At 31.9% G+C, this 21127-nt stretch overlaps 1 protein-coding gene and 1 long non-coding RNA gene across 2 annotated transcripts; both read left to right on the top strand.

Annotated features, from left to right (window-relative positions):
• Window positions 1-3782: 3782 nt before the first annotated feature.
• On the top strand, window positions 3783-20357 carry LOC139491501 (uncharacterized). The gene is made up of 3 exons (XM_071279232.1): window positions 3783-4082; window positions 6227-8542; window positions 18452-20357. The coding sequence occupies exons 2-3, from the start codon at window positions 6227-6229 to the stop codon at window positions 20069-20071; spliced, it is 3936 nt and encodes a 1311-aa protein (XP_071135333.1). The 5' UTR covers window positions 3783-4082; the 3' UTR covers window positions 20072-20357.
• Window positions 9081-14918, top strand: LOC139491500 (uncharacterized). Its single transcript, XR_011656561.1, has 2 exons — window positions 9081-12066; window positions 14052-14918. It is a non-coding gene; the product is annotated as an uncharacterized lncRNA (long non-coding RNA).
• Window positions 20358-21127: the final 770 nt, after the last annotated feature.

Raw genomic sequence — 21127 nt, 5'->3', positions numbered from 1 at the left:
TTGACATCTAGCCAGAATGTAGCATCGCCATGTTTGTTTTATATCTATTCACATTATTTGATGGTATGAATGCACACAACATCATTCATAGAATCTAACAACTATTGAACGCATCATAAGAGTATAAAGATTTGTGTTTACTACTTCATATTATTTTTTATTCTACTCCAAGAAACGTTTTGTTGGTACATTTTATACTGATATGATCGGCTCTAAATTTCAATCACTCTGGCTGACTTTCTTATCAGCAGCCTAGTAGTCGGCACTTCTGTGTTGACATAAAATATCATTGGTATGGGCAAAATTATCAATTAACTGTTAACCAAACTTTAAATGTGCCGAAATACTAATGTTTTACTTGCTCAGGAATAGATAACCTGAGCTGTATTTGGTAAAACGTTTCGGAATTCTGGTTCCTCAATGCTCTTCAACTTTGTACTTTTTTAGTCGTTTTAACTTTATTGATTCGAGATTCACTGATGAGTCTTTTGTAAATGACACGCGCGTCTGGCGTTCACTATTTCAAGCATGATATATATGATGATTTTATATTTGTGCTGATGATTCAGTATAAACAAAAAAAGGCTATAACCCTTCAAAGTTGCTTGACATCTGTGTGTAGTAGACTTCTTTGTTATTTTCTTTAGATAAAAGTTTAAACTCGAACAACAAAATATTATTTAGATCAGGAAACAATATTTGCGGTTTACTTTTACTTCCAAACATTCGAGAAGTGTAGACGTAAATTTGTAGAAGTAAACAAAATAGATTAATATTTAAATCAATGAAAATAAAATTATTATCTCACAAATAAAAATAAAATTATTATCTCACAAATAAAAATAAATCGGTCTCTTCAAATATTTTTTTTTTACATGAACAAGTATGAAAGCCCTTATTTAAAAATAAGGAGATGTGGTAAAAATCAGTTGTTGTTTTGTCTTTTTACCTTTTGTTTTGCCTAGGCGTTGTCAGTTTATTCTCGACTTATGAGTTTGAATGTCTCTTTAGTATCTTTCGCTTGGGGGGGGGGGGGGGGGGGGGGGGGGGGGGGCGGTGTCTGCAAATTGATTTTCTGAAATATCAGATATATGAAGCTTTTTGTCGAGTGAGCGTTATCTGAAACCCAAATTCTACTTATAAATAAACACGTTCCACCAGACTAAAATATTTAATATTGTCCATATCCACGGGCGACACTCGGCTAACCGAGAGATTGGTCGGTTAATTTATATTTAGTATGCGGCTATATGGGCGACTGGTCTGTTAATCGGGTTGGTTATACGTCTGTTAAGAGTAAAACGCTTCATTTAATGTTAAACTCTATTAAATATACAGATTTTTGGCATGTTATAAGAACCAAATCAAAAAAAGAAAAGTGTCTGACAAAATGATGTCTATCATAGAACATTTTGCACTTGTAAAAACATTTCTTAGTCTGCGCAGTTTTCAGTAAAACTAAAAGGCGTCGCGCAAGTATGTAGTATTTATGCTTATACGTATATCAGGTTTTTTTTAATAAAAGGCGAAACAAACAAATTTAGATATAATTTAAAGGACAAAAAATAGTACTGTGGTTCTAAAAAATAAATTGACATTAGTCAATATTTCATAATTGTCAAATAACGTGAATAATACCACGTTTTAGTGAAAATTATGGGAAAAAAGTCTGTTAATGGGTTGGACAATTGAAATTGTGTCAGTTAAGAGTTTTTTAGCCACGACAATAATTTTGCTACCTTTATATTTTCCCCTTGAAAAAGTTAAGAATTAGATGTTTTTCAGTAAAAAAATGAAAATACGGTGCCACATTATCCTAGAAAGAGCATTTTATTTTGTCTTTCTTTGCATTTTATTGAAGGGTGTGTCACTTCAATATAGCGTAATATGGATTGGCCTCTGGAATATGCATGAGTTTTTTATTGACGTTTTCAATCAGCCTTAATTTTTGTGTCTGTTCGAAGTAGCACGTTCTCAATTCCGACTGAAAGTGTCTTTCTAATCCATTACAGGGTACATATAACATGTTCTCGTTCACATATGAACATGATATTTGTCACTGGACGTTAAACCCTAATTCGTCAGCATCATCCAATTGGTTCCTTTCTTCTATTACTTTATCATATGTTGTTTACAAATCACTCTAAAGAAGAAAACGGAAAGGAGCGTATGCAGCTACATTTGGTTATTTTAAGTTTCATTTCATTTTATTCCGTTTAGTTCCTTTCTACAGAAGTGCAGAGGAGAACTACAGTTGTCTATGGTGGCCGGTGAAGTCCATTTCGCGTTTTCGCGATTTCGCCTTTCATATTCTATAGGGCAAAAACGCGAAATCGCGAAAAGGCGAAATAGCGAAGTCGAAAACGCGAAGTCGAAAATGAGCAATCGGTTTCGCGTTTTCGCGTTTTCGCGTTTTCGACTTCGCAATTTCGCGTTTTTGCCATATAGAATATGTAAGGCGAAAGCGCTAAAGCGCTAAAACGCAAAATGGCAATAAACTGCCACCATAGTTGTCCGCATGTAAACTTTTAGAATTTGTTACCAATATAAGTACATCGCAATCCGTTACTTTTTCAACAGCCATCGGTGTTTCATGTGTTTATTCTTAAACAAGTATTATTTTTCTCTCGTTTTTAGCTATGTATCACTCTCTACTGTCCTTATATATTATTCTATATTCTGCGTTTCCATCCAGATTCTCGTGTATACCATGACGGTCCGGATTGGGGGTATTGTTTATTTCTGTATTCTTTAAATTGTTATGTCATTTTTTTCTACATTTTATTTATCATTATTCTTTCTTTATTTTTCATATTTTGTCATCCCAATATATTTTACTTACTGATGTTTAGTTTTATTACGTCGTTTATCTCTGATTTATATACTGATTACCAATGTAGATGACAAATTTGTGTCATTCATGACAATTAAACAGAATCAACATGATATATGCGATCATTCTTGGATGAAATTAATATTACTTTAATATTACACTTTTTGAAACCATCATATCAATTTTCAATTTCATGTGTTGTTTCCGTACATGTGTTATGTTTCATTGCTCATGTGTTGTTTTCGTATATTTTAGCCGCTCGTCGTGAGCCTGCTCATTTGATCCAATACTAACACCCCATATAGCAATAAAATTATACTTTTATTGCCGTTCATAACTCTTAACAGACCAATTAACAGACCGGGTTTTATACATCCGACCTATTAACAGACCAGGTTTTAGATAAAGATTGATTTATGTCACCAAAATACAGATTTTCGTGTAGATTTTTCACACAATGATATCAATATGGTTAACAAACATAATGCCTTTTTTTTCGATGTTCAAAATATTGAATGCAAGTAAATTTAACCAATGTGTCATTTTGTGTATATTTTATGTGTGTAAAATGTGTATAAATTTATTGATGAGTAACCCGCCTTTTCATTTTATAGAGCTAGAAAAATAATAATTACACCACTGAATTCAGTACATTGAATTGTTTTGTTTTTGTGATGAAAATATATTTAGAAAGTTATACAATGAAACATGCTGAACTTTCAATGATTTTCTCGATAACACCTGATTAACAGACTTTAGCCAACCTGATTAACAGACCAACCGCCGATATAGCCGCATACTCAATATAGATTAACCGACCAATCTCTCGGTTAGCCGAGTGTCGGCCGTGATATCGAGAACGCGAACATGGTAAGTACATTAATTCTATGTCAATTTGATGAATGAAACAATGTATATAATGCAGTTAGATGACCTGTTAATAACCACGTTTATAAAATTATGGCGTCAAAATAACATTCACAGTTGTACCTGAAGGGACAAAATACCACGAATAAAAAGTAATGTGATTTTATATGCATAGTGTGTAATCATTGACAATGAATTCCGTTGATCAGCAGTGATTTAGATGAAGATCAACTATATGATTAATAATTAAGAAAACAAAAATAGAGAAAGACGGCGTTTCGTACGAACGCATTTTATACCGAACAAATCTACTTGAAAAGGCTGGATGAAGTTGTAACAATTTAGTTTTTGTTTTCGACGTGATTTTGTGAGACACGAAAATGTGAGTATAATATACACAAAAAACCTACTGTTGTTTAATTTATGTCAGCCTATCTTTAAAGTTTCGCTGCTCTGCTCATCAGACAGAGCTAGTATTTGAAATTTGACGCATAATTTAGCCTTATCCCATTGTTTGCTTTTATGTGTAGTAAACTTAGTGCACATTTCTTACTGAAGGCGTGAGATGACACATTATATTACAGACTGTAGTGTAAAAAATACTTTAAGAGTACAGATTGAATTATAAATAGATCTACTTTGCATCGTAAAAAGTACAGACACTACAAATTCGAAAGAATAATAGAAAAGATATATTACAAGACGGCATTATAGACAAGACAATTCTAAGCAAACTACTATTTGCTAAAGACACGCGAATGTATAGACGACAAACCAAACAACTTAAACTACTGTATAAAATTTTAGCGAAACCAACATCTGTCAATCCATCAATTTAAATATATGGGCAACATGCATTGTTTAGAATACCTGTTTTGCCTGTTTGTCAAACCCTATAATTTTGACAAACGATATAATAATTGTTTAAAACATTTGGGCAATTAGTGTCTAGTATTTTAAATTATCTGGTGTAATTTTGACATCCGATAAAATAATTGTTTAAACATTTTGGCAATGTATGTCTAGTATTTCAAATTATTTGCTGTAATTTTCATAAACGATATAATAATTGTTTAAAACATTTGGGCAATTTGTGTCTAGTATTTTAAATTATCTGCTGTAATTTTGAAATCCGATAAAATAATTGTTTAAAATATTTGGGCAATGTGTGTCTTGTATTTTAAATTATTTGGTGTAATTTTGACATCCAATAAAATAATTATTACTTCGTACTTTATTTGGCCTTTTTTACTTTTTTTGGATTCGAGCGTCACTGATGAGTCTTTTATAGACGAAACGATCGTCTGGCATAAAACTAAATCCTGGTATCTATAATGAGTTTATTCACATAATTTTTATAAGTAAATGATATAAGATAAATAACGATCCAAATAGTTCAATAAAGGACAACTCCATCGTTGCATTGTCTATTTATATGACATATTATTAGTTACGCAATGAGATAGTGACATAATACGATGTATACAGGATCAATAAAATCCATATGGGGCGAGAGCAAGCGAAGCTCGAGTCCCATTTGGAATCCACCGACCATGTAGACATCGTATTAGGACACTAAGACAATGTGTAACGGATTGATCTTACCGACTGCCTTTATATGGGTGATTTAGACGTAGTTGTTAATGTTGATACCTCAATGTTAACACAACATTAAACATAACATTCAATTATTTACGATGAGAAAGTCAGCTACTGGCTCACAGACATGTTTTTTCTTCTTCTAAAAGCACTTATAATTATGTATGTTTATAATGATTGTTAATGAGATAACAACACTTTTTTAAAGGAACGTAACACTAATTCTGACCGTGTATATAAAATAAACCATGTACACTGACCGTGTAGTTACAATAAAACACGCCCACTGAGCTTATATCAAATATATACGGTTCCAACGTGTTCACTCTTAACCAAGGATATTCCTAGAAATGTATAGGAGGTAAGATTATGGTTCGTACAATGATCAAACTATCTTTCTGTCTAGTTATAAGTAAATAAGAGATATAAGTATATTCAAAACTCATTAATAGATTGTGATATACAAACCAAGAATAAACCTCAAACGATAAGCAATATGTTAAAGTGTAAACTGCTACATATATGCAAATATCATCTCTAATTTGAATCAAGTATAATATGTCACTAGAGAGAATACATAACAAGTAGTAAATACACATGCTAGAGGACTATATTCTAGTATCTAAATGTGGTATGAAGGAGCTTGTTGTGTGGTACCTCGATTCTCACCTAACGTTAATTTCAATGTCAATGGGATAGTTAAGTGGTGAGCTATAAATTGGTGTTCGTCACGAATCCTCAAATTTCTTTATGTATTCTCAAACATAGCAAGACAATAAACCATTCTATGATTTCTAGTTAAAAAAAATCTAGATCAAAAGGATATATAGGGGTTGTTACCGACTAAATTAGGTTCATTATGTATCATAAACTTTAAAAATTAAGAAAAATATTGTACATCTAATATATAACTATATTTTCTTTCAGATGGATTTTAAAACTTCTAAGGTTTTGTTCGTAATGGTTGGATGTCTAGTGATTTTGATCATTTCTCGCACAAGTTATGCCTTTAATTTGACACATATTTTAGACGAGTATATATCTGTGTGTGGTAGTCAAATTTGCAATATCAAAAAGCAAGGAACTAACTACTTAAATCATTTGCAGACAACTTATAATACGCATTGTCCCAAATGCAGTTGTCAAGTAGGGTGTATTCAATCCGGAAATTGTTGTCCAGACTTGTTTTTTTCGTTGAAGCCAACGTGTGAAAAGACTAGCATAGTAGAAAGTCCTGACTGGTACTTCGATCCACTCTTTAAATACGGTACGTACAGTTTTGATAGAAACAATCATATGGACACTAAATTAAATGCAGTTAATTGTCCTCCCGTATTGATGATAAGTAGCTGTCCTCAAGATGCTACAGTAATCGAGAAAAGTCTATGCAATGTGAGTGATCTTAAAGAACAACAAATTCAGAATAAACCAGTTTCGTCCAGCAAAACAGGACTAATATATAGGAATATTCATTGTCTAAAATGTCACAATGAAAGCGTAGAAAACCTGATACTATGGAATTTAAAACTAGAATGTGATTTTCATCGTTTCGAAGATTTCAATTATTTAGTATCATACAATGAAATTATTCAGAAAGCCATAGATGAAAACTGCTCCATTGCATTTGAACCTAATGACAAAGTTAGTAAACGCATATGTGTTCCAGATTCAAATACCATTGATTTGGATAGAATATCATCCTGTAACATTTCTGGAACATGGCAAATCTATGATCATGATATAGATGTTGCCTGTCAGTCATATGATCATACATATTTCAGTTTTAAAAATGTCTTTTGTTATTTATGCAACCCACCTAGTGATACGGGACATCTAATATCTACATGTAACGCTACTGGGATGTGGGAGCAATATGACGCAAATTTACAAATTGCTTGTGAGAAAGAAAAGTCCTCATCTATAACAGGAAAATTTAAAAACATCTTTTGTTACCTTTGCAACAAAAATTTCAGTGATGAAGGTAATTTACCGACGTTTTATGGAGCAGATGTTAACGTAGAAGATAATGGTAATCTAGCATCGAATGAACCGTTTGGGTATAACTTTAAAGTAAAAAGTGTCAACATACAAAATATATTCGATAAAGACGATTTAAAGAGAAGCACCGTTACTTCAGATAAACGTTTAATATCTTTATCGAACTCGGATCTAGAGAGTGAACACTACCTCAGCAGTTTCAAAATGGCAAATCTCATGAAAAAATATTTCGCTCTTACAGGAAAAACAAACTTTTGTACAAATTACTCCTTATTCAACTCTCTTCAAGATTGTAACTGTGATGACTATTGCGCTGTACAATTCTATAATGAATGGGGAAACGGCAGTTGTTGTGTTGACAGTTTTATTAGAAAAAAATCAATATGCACCGACCAAAAGTATCATGAATATAACCATTTTCTTGTATACGAAGGATGTGAAAGGTTTGAAAACTCAACAATTAAAAACCTTTGTCAGAAAACAAAACAGAAAACTGTTCACGATGACTTGATAAGTTTTCTGCCAGCTCAAATGTTGATTAATAATACTCCTATTGACTTCAAAAATATATATTGCGCTTTTTGCAACGAAAATCTGGAAGTGATTCAAAACTACGAAAACGAAATGGTATTGTGGGATTTTAAGCTTAGATGCAAAGTTTTTATTCCAATTTTCTATCATTTTTCTCTGCAAGATATTATTGCATTTGCTCTCAATAATGGATGTCGATTTCTATATAAACCACCAAGTTCTGCAACAGTTTGTTCTTATAATTCATTTACCATGTGTAATATGACTGGGAATTGGAATTCATTTGATCCTGATATAGCATCAGCATGTAATAATTATAAAGTACCATATGGTACAGAAAATAAATTTTGTTCCATGTGCAATCCCAGTGTTCGGGAAAATATTGTGTATACTTCATGTAACAATACGGGTGAATGGGGTGAATACAATAGCAACATTGAGGAAAACTGTTTAAATATGCCTGCAGTTGAATATCATTCTCCTTACAAAAATATATTTTGTAAAGAATGTAATAGAAAAAATGTTGAAATTTATGGTTTGCCAAATGACAATAGTACTCTTTGTTTAGGTGATTGTGAGGTGGATATAAATGAAATGGAGCCGTTTATTCCCAGATTCCGAAGCATTTTTAAATTTACTGACTATAAAATCGCAACTACAGAGTCAGATATAGAAGGAAACTGTTTGCAGAATCAAATTTACAACCCATTTGAGGTAAGATTGTTTTAATAGATTCGATATTTTACTTAAGTTTTATACTTGGTGAATAACAGGAGTTTCAAAAAAATCTTTGCTGTAATTTGGTGACTTAGTTTCTTCAGGAAAAACTCTTTATATAAAATTGAGAAAGGAAATGGTGAATATGTCAAAGCGACAACCACCCGACCATAGAGCAAACAACAGCCGAAGGCAACCAATGGGTCTTCAATGTAGCGAGAATTCCCGCACCCGTAGGTGTCCTTCAGCTGGCCCCTAAAATATGCATAATAGTACAGTGATAATGGACGTCATACTAAACTCCGAATTATACACAAGAAACTAAAATTTAAAATCATACAAGACTAACAAAGGCCAGAGGCTCCTGACTTGGGACAGGCGCAAAATTGCGGCGGGGTTAAACATGTTTATGAGATCTCAACCCTCCCCCTATACCTCTAGCCAATGTAGAAAAGTAAAACAATAACAATACGCACATTAAAATTCAGTTCAAGAGAAGTCCGAGTCTGATGTCAAAAGATGTAACAAAAGAAAATAAATAAAATGACAATAATAGAATTTAATTCAATAATAATTAAATTCAGTTATTGTAATTATATAACTTGGTATGCCTATTATTGATTTAAATTGACGGTGTGTTCGATTCATTTTATACTGGTCACTTTAATATGCTAATTAGTTTAGCCCGCGAAATGTTAGTCCGTGCAATTTACCTCGTGTGGTTTGGTCATTTGAATTCAAACCTTACACGGAGCTTGACCAAAGCTATAGAATTTAAAACACAGAAGAAAAGATGAGTATTCTTTTTTAGTTTTAGAATTAAGCAACATTTTATAAAAAATAATAGCTCAACAATTTGAACTGTTAATCTGGTTTTTCTTTCTTAAATAATTTTAACTTTATTAAATGCTTTAAATAGTCGTGAACTTTTTCTTTGGTGTTATAACTGAATTCAAATTCTATCATTGTGTAAATTGTCAATCTTTTCTTGGATATTATTTTATATTTATATTTGTAAATTGAGTAGATGGTTATACTTATTGTGCGAGTTGTTATATCTAATTGTTTAACTGTCTTAATACGCTAATGAACATTTACCATGTTATTTATTCTGAATCCAAATCCAAATCTTGCAGCGCGAAGTAACCGGTGAGTAAGCCACATACTAATTTCAACATAAATGTATATATAAATTCTTTAAGTCCTAAATATGCATGAAATAGGTGCCACTGGACATAAAGAAAAACAATCTATGAATCTAGGTATGGCAACGAATGCTATTCACATTCAATGCATTTTGAACTTCAGTCCTGAATGAGATTGGTTTACAGATTTCACTGCATAAATATTGTAACTGATATACAGATGAGTTTACTTTACTTTTATACATACAAGAATTTTAATACAGTTATCTGACATAATTATTTGTTTGAAATTTCTGGAATAAGAATATTGTTATATTATTTTCATTGTTTTTCAGTGCAAAAGGTATTTTAGTCCAGTAGAATAATTGTTAAAAGGTTGTTGTTTATCTTTATTTATAAGCATTCACTATACATGCTATATAAGAATAAGAATATTTCATTAAATGTTAATGAAAAGGGAACATTCTAAAACTATCATGACAGTACAAAGACAGATGACATATTTCAAAACTTTTCTTGTCTCTCATGGTACAACTGATTTTTATAGTTTGTTCTTATGTTGTACTGTCACAGGTCAAAAAGGGGGGGTGGATTGGGCGCCTGCTAACATGTTTAACCCCACCATGCACATTCTGTATGTATGTGCCTGTCCAAAGTCAGGAGCCTGTAATTCAGTGGTTTTCGTTTGTAGATGTGTTAAATATTTGTTTTTCGTTCATTTTTTGTACATAAATTAGGCCGTTAGTTTTCTCGTTTGAATTGTTTTACATTTGTCATTTCGGGGCCTTTTATAGCTGACTATGCGGTATGGGCTTTGCCCATTGTTGAAGGCTATACGGTGACCTATAGTTGTTAATTTCTGTATCATTTGGTCTCTTGTGGAGAGTTGTCTCATTGACAATCATACCACATCTTTTTTATACACACACACAAACATATACATTTGTATATAAAGAGTAATATTTCATATTTTGTTTCTTTACATTCAAATGTTAATAAAGTTTTACTTTACATTTTCAATATACCAACTGATGCTCTGAAAAAAGGAATAAACAAAAATCGTCATGTTCTGTGACTTTGGACGATAGAATTTCATGAGAGTGGTTGACATTTTCATGCTTTAAGCTTCTATTTTGACCAAAAAACTTAATATGGAGAATTGAAATTGACTAACAAGATGTAAAAGAAGCAAAATAAACAAAAGCTATAACCCAAATGATTAAAAAAAAAAAAAATATATATATATATATTATTAATTTTTAAAGAGGCAACAGTTTTTCCAGAGTAGTAAAAAATTACCATTTTGAAAATTTGCTATTTCTTCGTTGTTATTATGTGTATTGATAAAAGTGAAACTGTTTTGAAAATGTCTGACTTCACAATGCCTTTAAAATGAGGTCAAGTTTTCTTAGATCAGTTGATTTAAAAAAAAAAAAAAAAAAAAAAAAATCACTTTCCGTACCTAATGAATCATTTCTTTTTGTAGACTTTTGCGAGCCATCAAGGATGTTAGTTGACTATTTAAATATATATACTTTTCGATTTAATTGTTTCATAGTTTTCATGTATTATAGTCGATTATAGGATAGGAATATTTCTCATTAACGAAGGCCACTTCAATTGATATTCGGTAGATACAATAATTATTTTATTTTATGACTTTCGTTATCAATATGATATTATCATTATGAGTATACTTGAAATATCTGCCACTGGACATTGACAGCCACAATCAAGCATTTGCGGCTTTTTCTACTTTGGTTATTGCCATTGTATCTTAATACTAATTAGTCAATGGTAAAAATTGAAATATTTGTATTTCAATATTGATTGAATTGTTTGATTAAGGGATATAACATTGACAAATGATATAATATTTTACTAATGCATTGACTAACATTGTAATTATTTGTTTAAGCCAGTATGCCAAGAGGAAAAGGGGAGAGGGTGCTGCCAAATCGTGCTGTACGTAGGCAAAATCAAATAAAGCTACCGGTAAACAGAAGGCTTCGCCCAAAGAGAGCTGAAATTGTAAGACAAAATATAACCATTCCACAACAGCCGTTAATACCACCACAACAGCCATTAATACCACCACAATAGCCATTAATGCCACCACAACGGCCATTAATGCCACCACAACAGCCATTAATGCCACCACATCAGTTATTGCCACCACATCAGTTATAACCACAACAACAGTTATTACCACAACAGCAGTTATTACCACAACAGCCGTTTGTACCACTACGGCCAATTCTACAACCACAACTCATTTGAACTTCAAACTTCCTCTGCAGCCCGCTGAACAACAAGTTCCTGATCAGGGATGTGTACACCCAGGGCAGCCCACAGCTCGTAATTCTGTACAAAACGGTGAGATTTTAGTTATACCTACTAGTAATGATGTTGATGTGTTTGTACCACAAAAAAAAAATAATAAACCAAATATGAAATTTAGAATATGTTGATTTGGCACAATTACTTTACAAAAACATTTTGTTTCAAAAATTGATCAACCGAAAAAAGTGCTCGGTTTTGATGAAGATGGAGACATTTTAATTGACAGAAACAAATATTCAAAAGTAAATCATTATTAACTTAGGTGAGTGGACTGAAGGGTTTTTAAATTATATGAAAATTTTATTGCAAAGATTCCCGGAATTGGCAAATGAATTGATTAGCTACATGACGATTATAAGGGGGTGTACCTTTTGAGAACGTTTATAAATTTGACATGCAATTTCGACTTAGAAAAGCTCGTGATCATATGCGTACATGGGACGGCATTGATGGGCAGCTATGGCTTCAGTTTATTGCAGTAGGCATAAATCATGTTCCACAGACATCTTCTTACACTTCTCACACAGTTATTAGTCCTTGCTACGATTATAATTTTAAGGCCGTTTGTATTCGTATGAATTGTGTATACAGCCATGAATTCAGGTATAAGATGTAGCCAGTTCCATCCTTCGCTGTACTGTACAAATTATTCATATAACAAGAATAATCCTCGAAGTTCTGTAACTTCGGACTATTCTGCTCCTAGGTATTAAAACTACCCTAGGGCACCTGATGCAAACAATTTTGCACCAAGGTATCAGTCCAGTGCTAGAGCAGTCAAACAGGTTTTTGAATACACATGGAAATTTTAACCCAAATACTCGTTTTTCGATAAATAATTAAAGATTTCCCTGTGAGCAGGCAAATGTTCCACGGATGCAATTTAATCATTTCAAATTTTATAATTTTGTTTACAGCTTGCAATCACCGTATGATATTTGGTATTTTTGGTTGTTCCCCTGTTAATACTACGGTTTAAAGGAATATGTTGACTGACTACCCCGTTAAAATATTGGCAAATTTATTATATAATGGTTTTAAATATGGTTTTCGAGCACATCATACAAGCAAAATATTAAAGTCTGTTTTACAAGATCCAAATTTAGCTTGGAAAAATCATGAGTGAATTGAAATGGTAGAATTGCGGGGCATTTTTATTATCGACCTATTTCTAATCTACGTGTTTGGAAAATAATTTTAGAAATTATAATGGCATTTCTTATATTTTGAGTGACAAGTGGTTGTCGAGTTCTGTTTTAAATCTCTTTATCGGTAGTGCAAGAGTTATTCAAATACTTGGCTTACGTATCAAATGGACTAAATTAATTTCAAAACTTTAAACATAAACTAAACCTGTATGACGTATGGCCATGCCCCGTTTCACATTTAGTTAATAGTAGCTGACATGTTTAAAGATGAATATTCTTATTCCACTGGGAATGCGTACCTTTCAGGCATTAGGTTTAATCATAAGATCAATGGTTTATTGGACAACACTCATTCTTTTATTGTTCAAAAGATGCTCAGTGACATAAGCGACACGTCTGTCGTAAGCCTATTACTATTGGTATATTAACTAGACTTTTAGATGCGCTTAATTTAGTTTGTTATTCAGTATATGAAACATGTTTATTCAAAGCTTCATTTTCAGCTAGAATTTTGGGTTTCTTAGTTTTGGAGTAATTGCAAATTCAAATTTTAATGAAAATCTTATTGTAAAACGATCCAAGATATAATTTGATGCTTATTCAGGGTCACTTATGTTATTATAAAAGTTCCTTCTTAGCAAACAGATCAGCTGGGTAATTCAGTAACGACAATTCTGGAAAAGAATAAACTACTTCAATTTGTCCTGTCCGGTTGATGTCGGACTACATTGCTGAGACACAAAGACGATGGACATTTTCATACACTTTAAAAAAGGTTATGCAAAAACAAACCTTGCATTGTATAGTTGAAACACTTTATGTCAGGGTACCTGAATGATATTTGGGTAATTGGCTCTTTTATTGTTATAGGAGCTGTCATATTAAGCTTATATGTGCATCGTTTGGATTAGAGATAGTTGGGTGTATTCCTAAATCAGATTCAAGGAGCTCTGAAAATGTTATGTATATATTTTCTTTAAATTTCCTCATTGTTTGGTTTTCCCTTACAATGAATAACATAGCTTAGATGTTGACAGTATTGCATTTTAGCTGAAGTTTATGTTGATGTTGCCACATGAATATCAATTGAATGAAGTTCAAAGTATTGAATTTAAGTTGATATTGAAGTTTTGATGTTTGTGTTGAAGTTGATAATAATGTTGTAGTTGATAATAATGTTGTAGTTGATAATATTGAAGTTGATAATATTGAAGTTGATAATATTGAAGTTGATAATATTGAAGTTGATAATATTGAAGTTGATAATAATGTTGTAGTTGATAATAATGTTGTAGTTGATAATATTGAAGTTGATAATAATATTGAAGTTGACAATATTGAAGTTGATAATATTGAAGTTGATAATAATGTTGAAGTTGATAATGATGTTGAGTTGATAATGATGTTGAAATTGATTATGATGTTGATAATGACATCGAAGTTGATAATGATGTTGAAGTTGATTGATGTTGATTCTTGCTGTTAAATTTGTCATGCGGTAAATTTTATGGCGGATTACAAGTTGTGCAACTAGTTACTCAACTTGTAATTTTGGCGGAATTTACTTTAAGCTGCTATGGACTACCCAGTGGCTCCTGATATAACTTTGTTACTGCTGGATCGCCCTTCAGTAATTCAATCGTCATCAAGTTTTGATTGACAAGTTGATTGTGTTTCTTTCTTGCAATAAATGCCATGACAAATTTACAGCCAAATAAAACATAATTTCTTTAGTGATTTTGATTTATAGTTTATTCGTTGGATTCATTAATTACATCATGAGGTCAAACAATGAGAATACAGATTTAAACAATACAAGTACACTTACATTTTATCTAGGCCCCCCTTTCAATCTATGTGTGTATATATATATATACAATAATACATAAATAACAACAGACTACTAGCAGTTAACTGACATGCCAGCTCCAGACCTCAATTAAACTGATTGAAAGATTATGTCTTCATCATATGAATATCAGGTACAATCCCTCCCGTTAGGGGTTTAGTATCATACTATCATAAAATATATGAGAAGAACATAACCCGTGTCATGCCAACAACTGTTTTTTTAGAAATAAATGTGTTTAGTTCCGATGCAAAGACCCTATCAGTGAATCAATGTTAAAGCCAAAATATGCAATCTTTAATGACCTGACAACAGTATCGTAACTATATCCCCTTTTAATAAGTCTATTTAAAGGTTTTTTTAGTTTCTGAGGAGAATACTGACATTTTTGTGCTTTATAAAGAATATTTCCATAAAATTTTGGATGTGAAATACCTGAACGTATAAGATGTCTGCATGTTGAGTTATATTTACGAATTATTTCCTTATACCGGTGATAAAATTTAGTAAATGTTTTGACCAGTTTGTGATATCGAAAACCCTGGTGTAATAATTTTTCAGTAATACATAAATTTCTCTCGCTAAAATCTAATACATTGTTACATACACGAGCGAATCGTACAAGTTGAGATATATAAACACCATAAGATGGTGACAAGGGAACGTCACCATCTAAAAATGGATAATTAACAATAGGAAATGAAAAATCATCTCTTTTATCATAAATTTTTGTATTAAGCTTCCCGTTTATGATATAGATATCAAGATCGAGGAAAGGGCAGTGGTCATTGTTATCATTAGCTTTATTTAAAGTAAGTTCTACAGGATAAATTTCTTTAGTATACATACTGAAGTCGTCATTATTTAGAGCCAATATATCATCCAAATATCTAAAAGTATTGTTAAATTTTTGTATCAAATGTTGTTTTGATGGGTCTTTGCTAATTTTAGTCATAAATTGTAACTCATAACAATACAAAAACAGGTCCGCAATAAGTGGTGCACAGTTAGTCCCCATTGGAATTCCAATAACTTGACGATATACGGAATCTCCAAAGCGAACAAAAATGTTATCAAGTAAAAATTCAAGTGCATAAATAGTATCAAAGCATGTCCAATTGACATAGTTCTTTTGTTTATTGCTACTAAAAAATGATCTAAAAGAGTTTGAACATATGTACTCGCATTCCGACTTTTTAAATGCCCAGTTAATTAGGGATGTGAATTTTTTCTTAATAAGAATATGAGGCAAAGTGGTATATAGGGTAGAAAAATCAAAACTTTGAACAGATTCAAAATCACCAATATATGCATGCAATTTATCAAGTACTTCCAACGAGTTTTTGACACTCCAAAAGTAATTAATTCCACTATTTTCAAAGGCCTTATTTGAACAATTTATTATCAGGTTTTTTATTGTACCAAGTGTACTAGTAAGTAAAACAGACAATTTAGTAGTTGAAATGTCTTTGAAAGAGTAAGGTATTACGATATATTGTTGTCCGGCAATCTGTCTGTCTCTTTTTCAATCATAGCAAAACTTGCGATAACTCAAGTATGCGTAAAGAATCCTTTCCAAAACTTAAAAAAATGTCAGGTTCTCTGCAGACTAACTTCTTTTTGAAAATTTTCTCATTTATCTCACAATAACTCAAGAACTTTTTTACGGATCCTACGATTTTTTTTACAATCTTAGGTTTAAATATCTTATAAAGACAACCTATCATTCGATTTGGTAGTTTTAAAGAAGTTAGTTTCAGAGTTTTGGGACCTCAATTTTCTAGAAGGAAGCAGTTTTTCATAGGTATGGTTATAACTCAATATACAATAAGACGAATTTGTATTATTGCCAATGCAACTATCCATCATTGACCAAAAGGATAAGGTTGTAAACACATTTTGTATCGAAGCAAGTTAAAATACTAATATTATGTTCTGTTATAAGCAGCAAAACATATTCTTCTACAAGCAGTCCAACATTGCCTGTTATAAGCAGTCAAATATGCTCTGCTATAAAAAGACAAACATATCCTGATATGAACAGTCAAACGTGTCTTAATATAGACAGTCAATAAATTCCTTCTATAAACAGTCAAACATTAAACATGTCCTGATATAAACAGGCAGGCATGTCCTGTTATAAACAGACAAGCATGTCTTGATATTATTGAGCAGTACTAGTCAAACATGTTCTACTTTAAGCAGTCAATATGTCCTGCTACAAACAGTCAAACATCAAACATGTCCTAATATAAACAGTCAGACATGTCCTGTTATAAACAGACAAGCATGTCTTGATATTATTGAGCAGTACTAGTCAAACATGTCCTTCTTTAAGCAGTCAATATGTCCTGCTACAAACAGTCAAACATCAAACATGTCCTAATATAAACAGTCAGACATGTCCTGTTATAAACAGACAAGCATGTCTTGATATTTTTGAGCAGTACTAGTCAAACATGTCCTACTTTAAGCAGTGAACATGTCCTGCTACAAACAGTCAAACAAGGTTTGCTATTAATAGTAAAACATGGTTTGGTATTTATAGTAAAACATGTCCTGCTAAAAACAGTCAACAAGACTGTTCGGTAATTAAAGTAAAAAAGATGTAACGAATCGAGTTGCATTTATTTATTTATTTTGTTTCCCATGTTTCGTTTTTTGGTACTGCAAAAATCAGAAGATATGTAAAAATACCTACAATCTAAGTCTCTTTCTCTTACAGTAGTATAAACCATTTGACTCTTCTTCTCTTTACACTAGCATTTTTCATTCAGGAGCAGAGTGAAAAAGTTGTTCCAACTTTGTTATATAAAACATAATGTCAAAAGCAGATACAAATCTTGTTTAATAGTTATCAAAGGTACCAGGATTATAATTTATAGTACGCCAGACGCGCGTTTCGTCTACAAAAGACTCATCAGTGACGCTCATATCAAAAAATTTATAAAGCCAAACAAGTACAAAGTTGAAGAGCATTGAGGATCCAAAATTCCAAAAAGTTGTGCCAAATACATCTAAGGTAATCTATGCCTGGGATAAGGAAGGAACAAATAAAACTGTGAAAATTAACTCTGATTCCAGCAGGAATTTCACTTAAGCTGAAATATACAAAATGATATGTTACTTAATTTTCAATATATATTTTTTACATTTGAATTACGTTTTTTTTCCAATTGATAATCGGCATTCTTATGGGAACCAAATGTGTCCCTCTGCTTGTTGACTTGTTACTTTATTATTATGAGGCACTTTTATGAACAATGACTAGATGTTGGCTATGTTTTCGCAATTACTCGTTGGAAATACATCGGTTGAATGGCGTATAAATTGAGGCTTTTCAAAACGCGAGAAAAAATGTTTTTATTATTTTCATTCACTTCTAACTATCACATTTTAAGTTTTTTCCTCACTATTTCAGAAAATCTGCATAGACTTAAAATGTTATCCTGGTCGAATTCTTACAGGGGAAGGATGCAAACCATTACTAGAAATGACAAAAGACATTGGTTATATGCTTACTTTTGTATTAAATGGAAATCTCAATACAGAAATAGGAGATGTCATACCGTTCTTAGATGATGTGAACAATAGTTTACTCATTGCCATGTTTAATAAAGATTGGTATAGATGGACTTTGAAAAAGTCAATTTTAATATGCCAAAATAGGATTTTCTGGAATAGCACCAATATCTCTTTACTAGTAAACATGAACATTTCATATCCAAACTACGTAAATAGAACCTCTGTAGAAGATTCGTTTTTATCGTCCTCAAAGTTTAGTTTACCAGTACACTATTTTAACACGACGTTTAACTTATCCGTTTTTCCTAACGAAGACATGTATCTGTTGTCGACACTAGAAAGTCAAAGTAAATTTACAAACACGTGTATTACAACGGATGACAACCACAAACATTTAAAACGATATTCGCATGTAAAAAGGTTGCTTCTGTGTAAACAAATAGAGCTTCCAGAAAGTGACATCGATATTGACAATAAAACATTCCGTTTGACTATTAAGTCTTTGGGAGTTGAATTAGCTGTAATGGATTATGAAATGTTGCCGACATCCAAAGTGAGAATTTGTGCCGATCAGTTCGAGTCAATAATTTCCTTAAAACATACCGAACTTGACAAACCAATAACTTACAAAAATGTTATTGGTTTTATTTTAATGGCGTGTTCATGTATATCACTTGTATGTTTGTTGTTTACTTTTCTTACATTTCTTGCATATAAAAGTCTTCGAACCCTGCCTGGCAAAAACAACATGTGTTTGGTCTTTGCTATGTTTTGTGCACAATTATTGTACCAGTTTGGATTAAATCAAACTGATTCTATTATGATATGTCAAATAATTGGTGTATGCATGCATTATTTTTGGTTGGCTACATTTGGATGTATCAGTGTCTGTTCTTTTCACATGTATCGCGTCTTCAAGACCGCCATACTTCATTCAGAAACTATTAAAAAGAGAACTTTTCTGTTTTACGTGATTTATTCTTATGGTATACCTTTTATAATAGTTTCATCAAACGCTGGTGTAACGTTCATTCTCAAAAACAACATTGGATATGGAGGACATATTTGCTTTTTGAATCAGCCAATAGGATTGATTGTAACATTTATATCACCAATAATAATTATTTGCTTATCAAATACTTTCTTTTTTGTTGTGACAACAAGGATAATTCATAGGACCACAGTAGTTGCTAAAGAGCAACATATACACAACAATCGTTCACAATTTATCATTTATGTGAAGTTATTCACGGTCACGGGCATTGGATGGCTGTTACAAGTGGTTGATTCCTATTTACCAGATACGTCTAATGAAGCAAAAATGATATTTTCAACAATAATATCGTTAACGAACACTTTGCAAGGACTTTTTATTTTTATTTCATATGTGTGTAACAGGAGAGTTTTACTTTTATATAAAAAGGGAAACATTTTAAGCACATTGTGTAAATTGACTAGGCGTACAAGAAGTTATGAATTAAAAGGTTCTTCTTTACATACGATTAGTTCGAGCTGAGTGGACTTTTGCCTCGGTGATACATTAAAGGAAGATACTTGTTCGGAATGCCTCTCATTGGACAAAGCACATCATGTGATGACATTGGGAATGCTCATCTTGAGAAACGAAGACGGAATTGAAATTTGTCCAAGAAGTACCTGACAGAATGATTTTTTTATAGTTTTAACTCATTTGGTTAGATTTCTAGATAAAATACATTACGAGTTATTATATTATTCTAGATTTTCTTCTTGTCCTATGTTGTTTGGTTACCACAAAAATAAAATAACATTCGCCTGCATAACTTTATAATTATTATGAACCAACAATAATTTTTAGTTATATACCAATTACTTCATAAATATAAAATTATACTATTTTTTTTATAAAATGAATTCCTCTTACTATAGTAATGCTATTATTCATATTTAGAGATCATCTGAAGTTTTATTTTTAGAGTTGTATTTATGAGGAAAACAATGCGTGCAAGTACGGTGTTCTTTTTTCCGGTCTAATTCTTATATATTCTTTGTGTCGAAAACCGTGTGTCTGCATGGGAAACTTTCATATTTCGTAGAGTTTGCAGTAAGGAAATTTACATGTAGTAATGGTTCGTGAATTTGTGATGCCCTTGAGTAAGACAAGAGACATGTACCGATTCGCTATTGTTTGGTGCCTTATCAACAAACATCAATCTATAACGTATTCGTACACTAGTAACACGACGAGTGTTCCTGGAGGAACTAGAATTATTGACCTCTGGAGCACATGAATATCTAAAACATGTTTAAATGAATTTTGTTTTCAGTTTGTACTTGTTACATCGCAGTCCCGAATTAGGGGATTGGTTCAGCGGTTAAAAGCGTGTTTTACCCCGCTACATTTTTGTATGTTACTGTCACAAGTCAGGAGCCTGTAAATCAGTGGTTGTCGTTGGTTCATGTCTGTCATATTTGTGTTTCAAAATTATATTGTGTAAATAAGGCCGTCATTTTATTATCGTTCGAATAGTGTGACATTTTTTATGTCATCCCCTATTACAGCTGACTATACTGTGTGTTTTCCTCATTGTTG

Source organism: Mytilus edulis, chromosome 10, assembly GCF_963676685.1.
Source record: "Mytilus edulis chromosome 10, xbMytEdul2.2, whole genome shotgun sequence".
Classification (NCBI taxonomy): domain Eukaryota; kingdom Metazoa; phylum Mollusca; class Bivalvia; order Mytilida; family Mytilidae; genus Mytilus; species Mytilus edulis.
The sequence above is the reverse complement of the archived record's forward strand: the minus strand, read 5'-3'. Positions and strand labels throughout refer to the sequence as shown.

What these genes read in the sequence shown, in the direction of transcription:
- LOC139491501 (XM_071279232.1), top strand. Translation starts at nt 6,227, where the DNA reads ATGGATTTTAAAACTTCTAAGGTTTTGTTCGTAATGGTTGGATGTCTA. An exon ending in AAATTTACAACCCATTTGAG is followed by an intron (nt 8,543 to 18,451) that starts GTAAGATTGTTT and finishes TCACTATTTCAG; the next exon opens with AAAATCTGCATAGACTTAAA.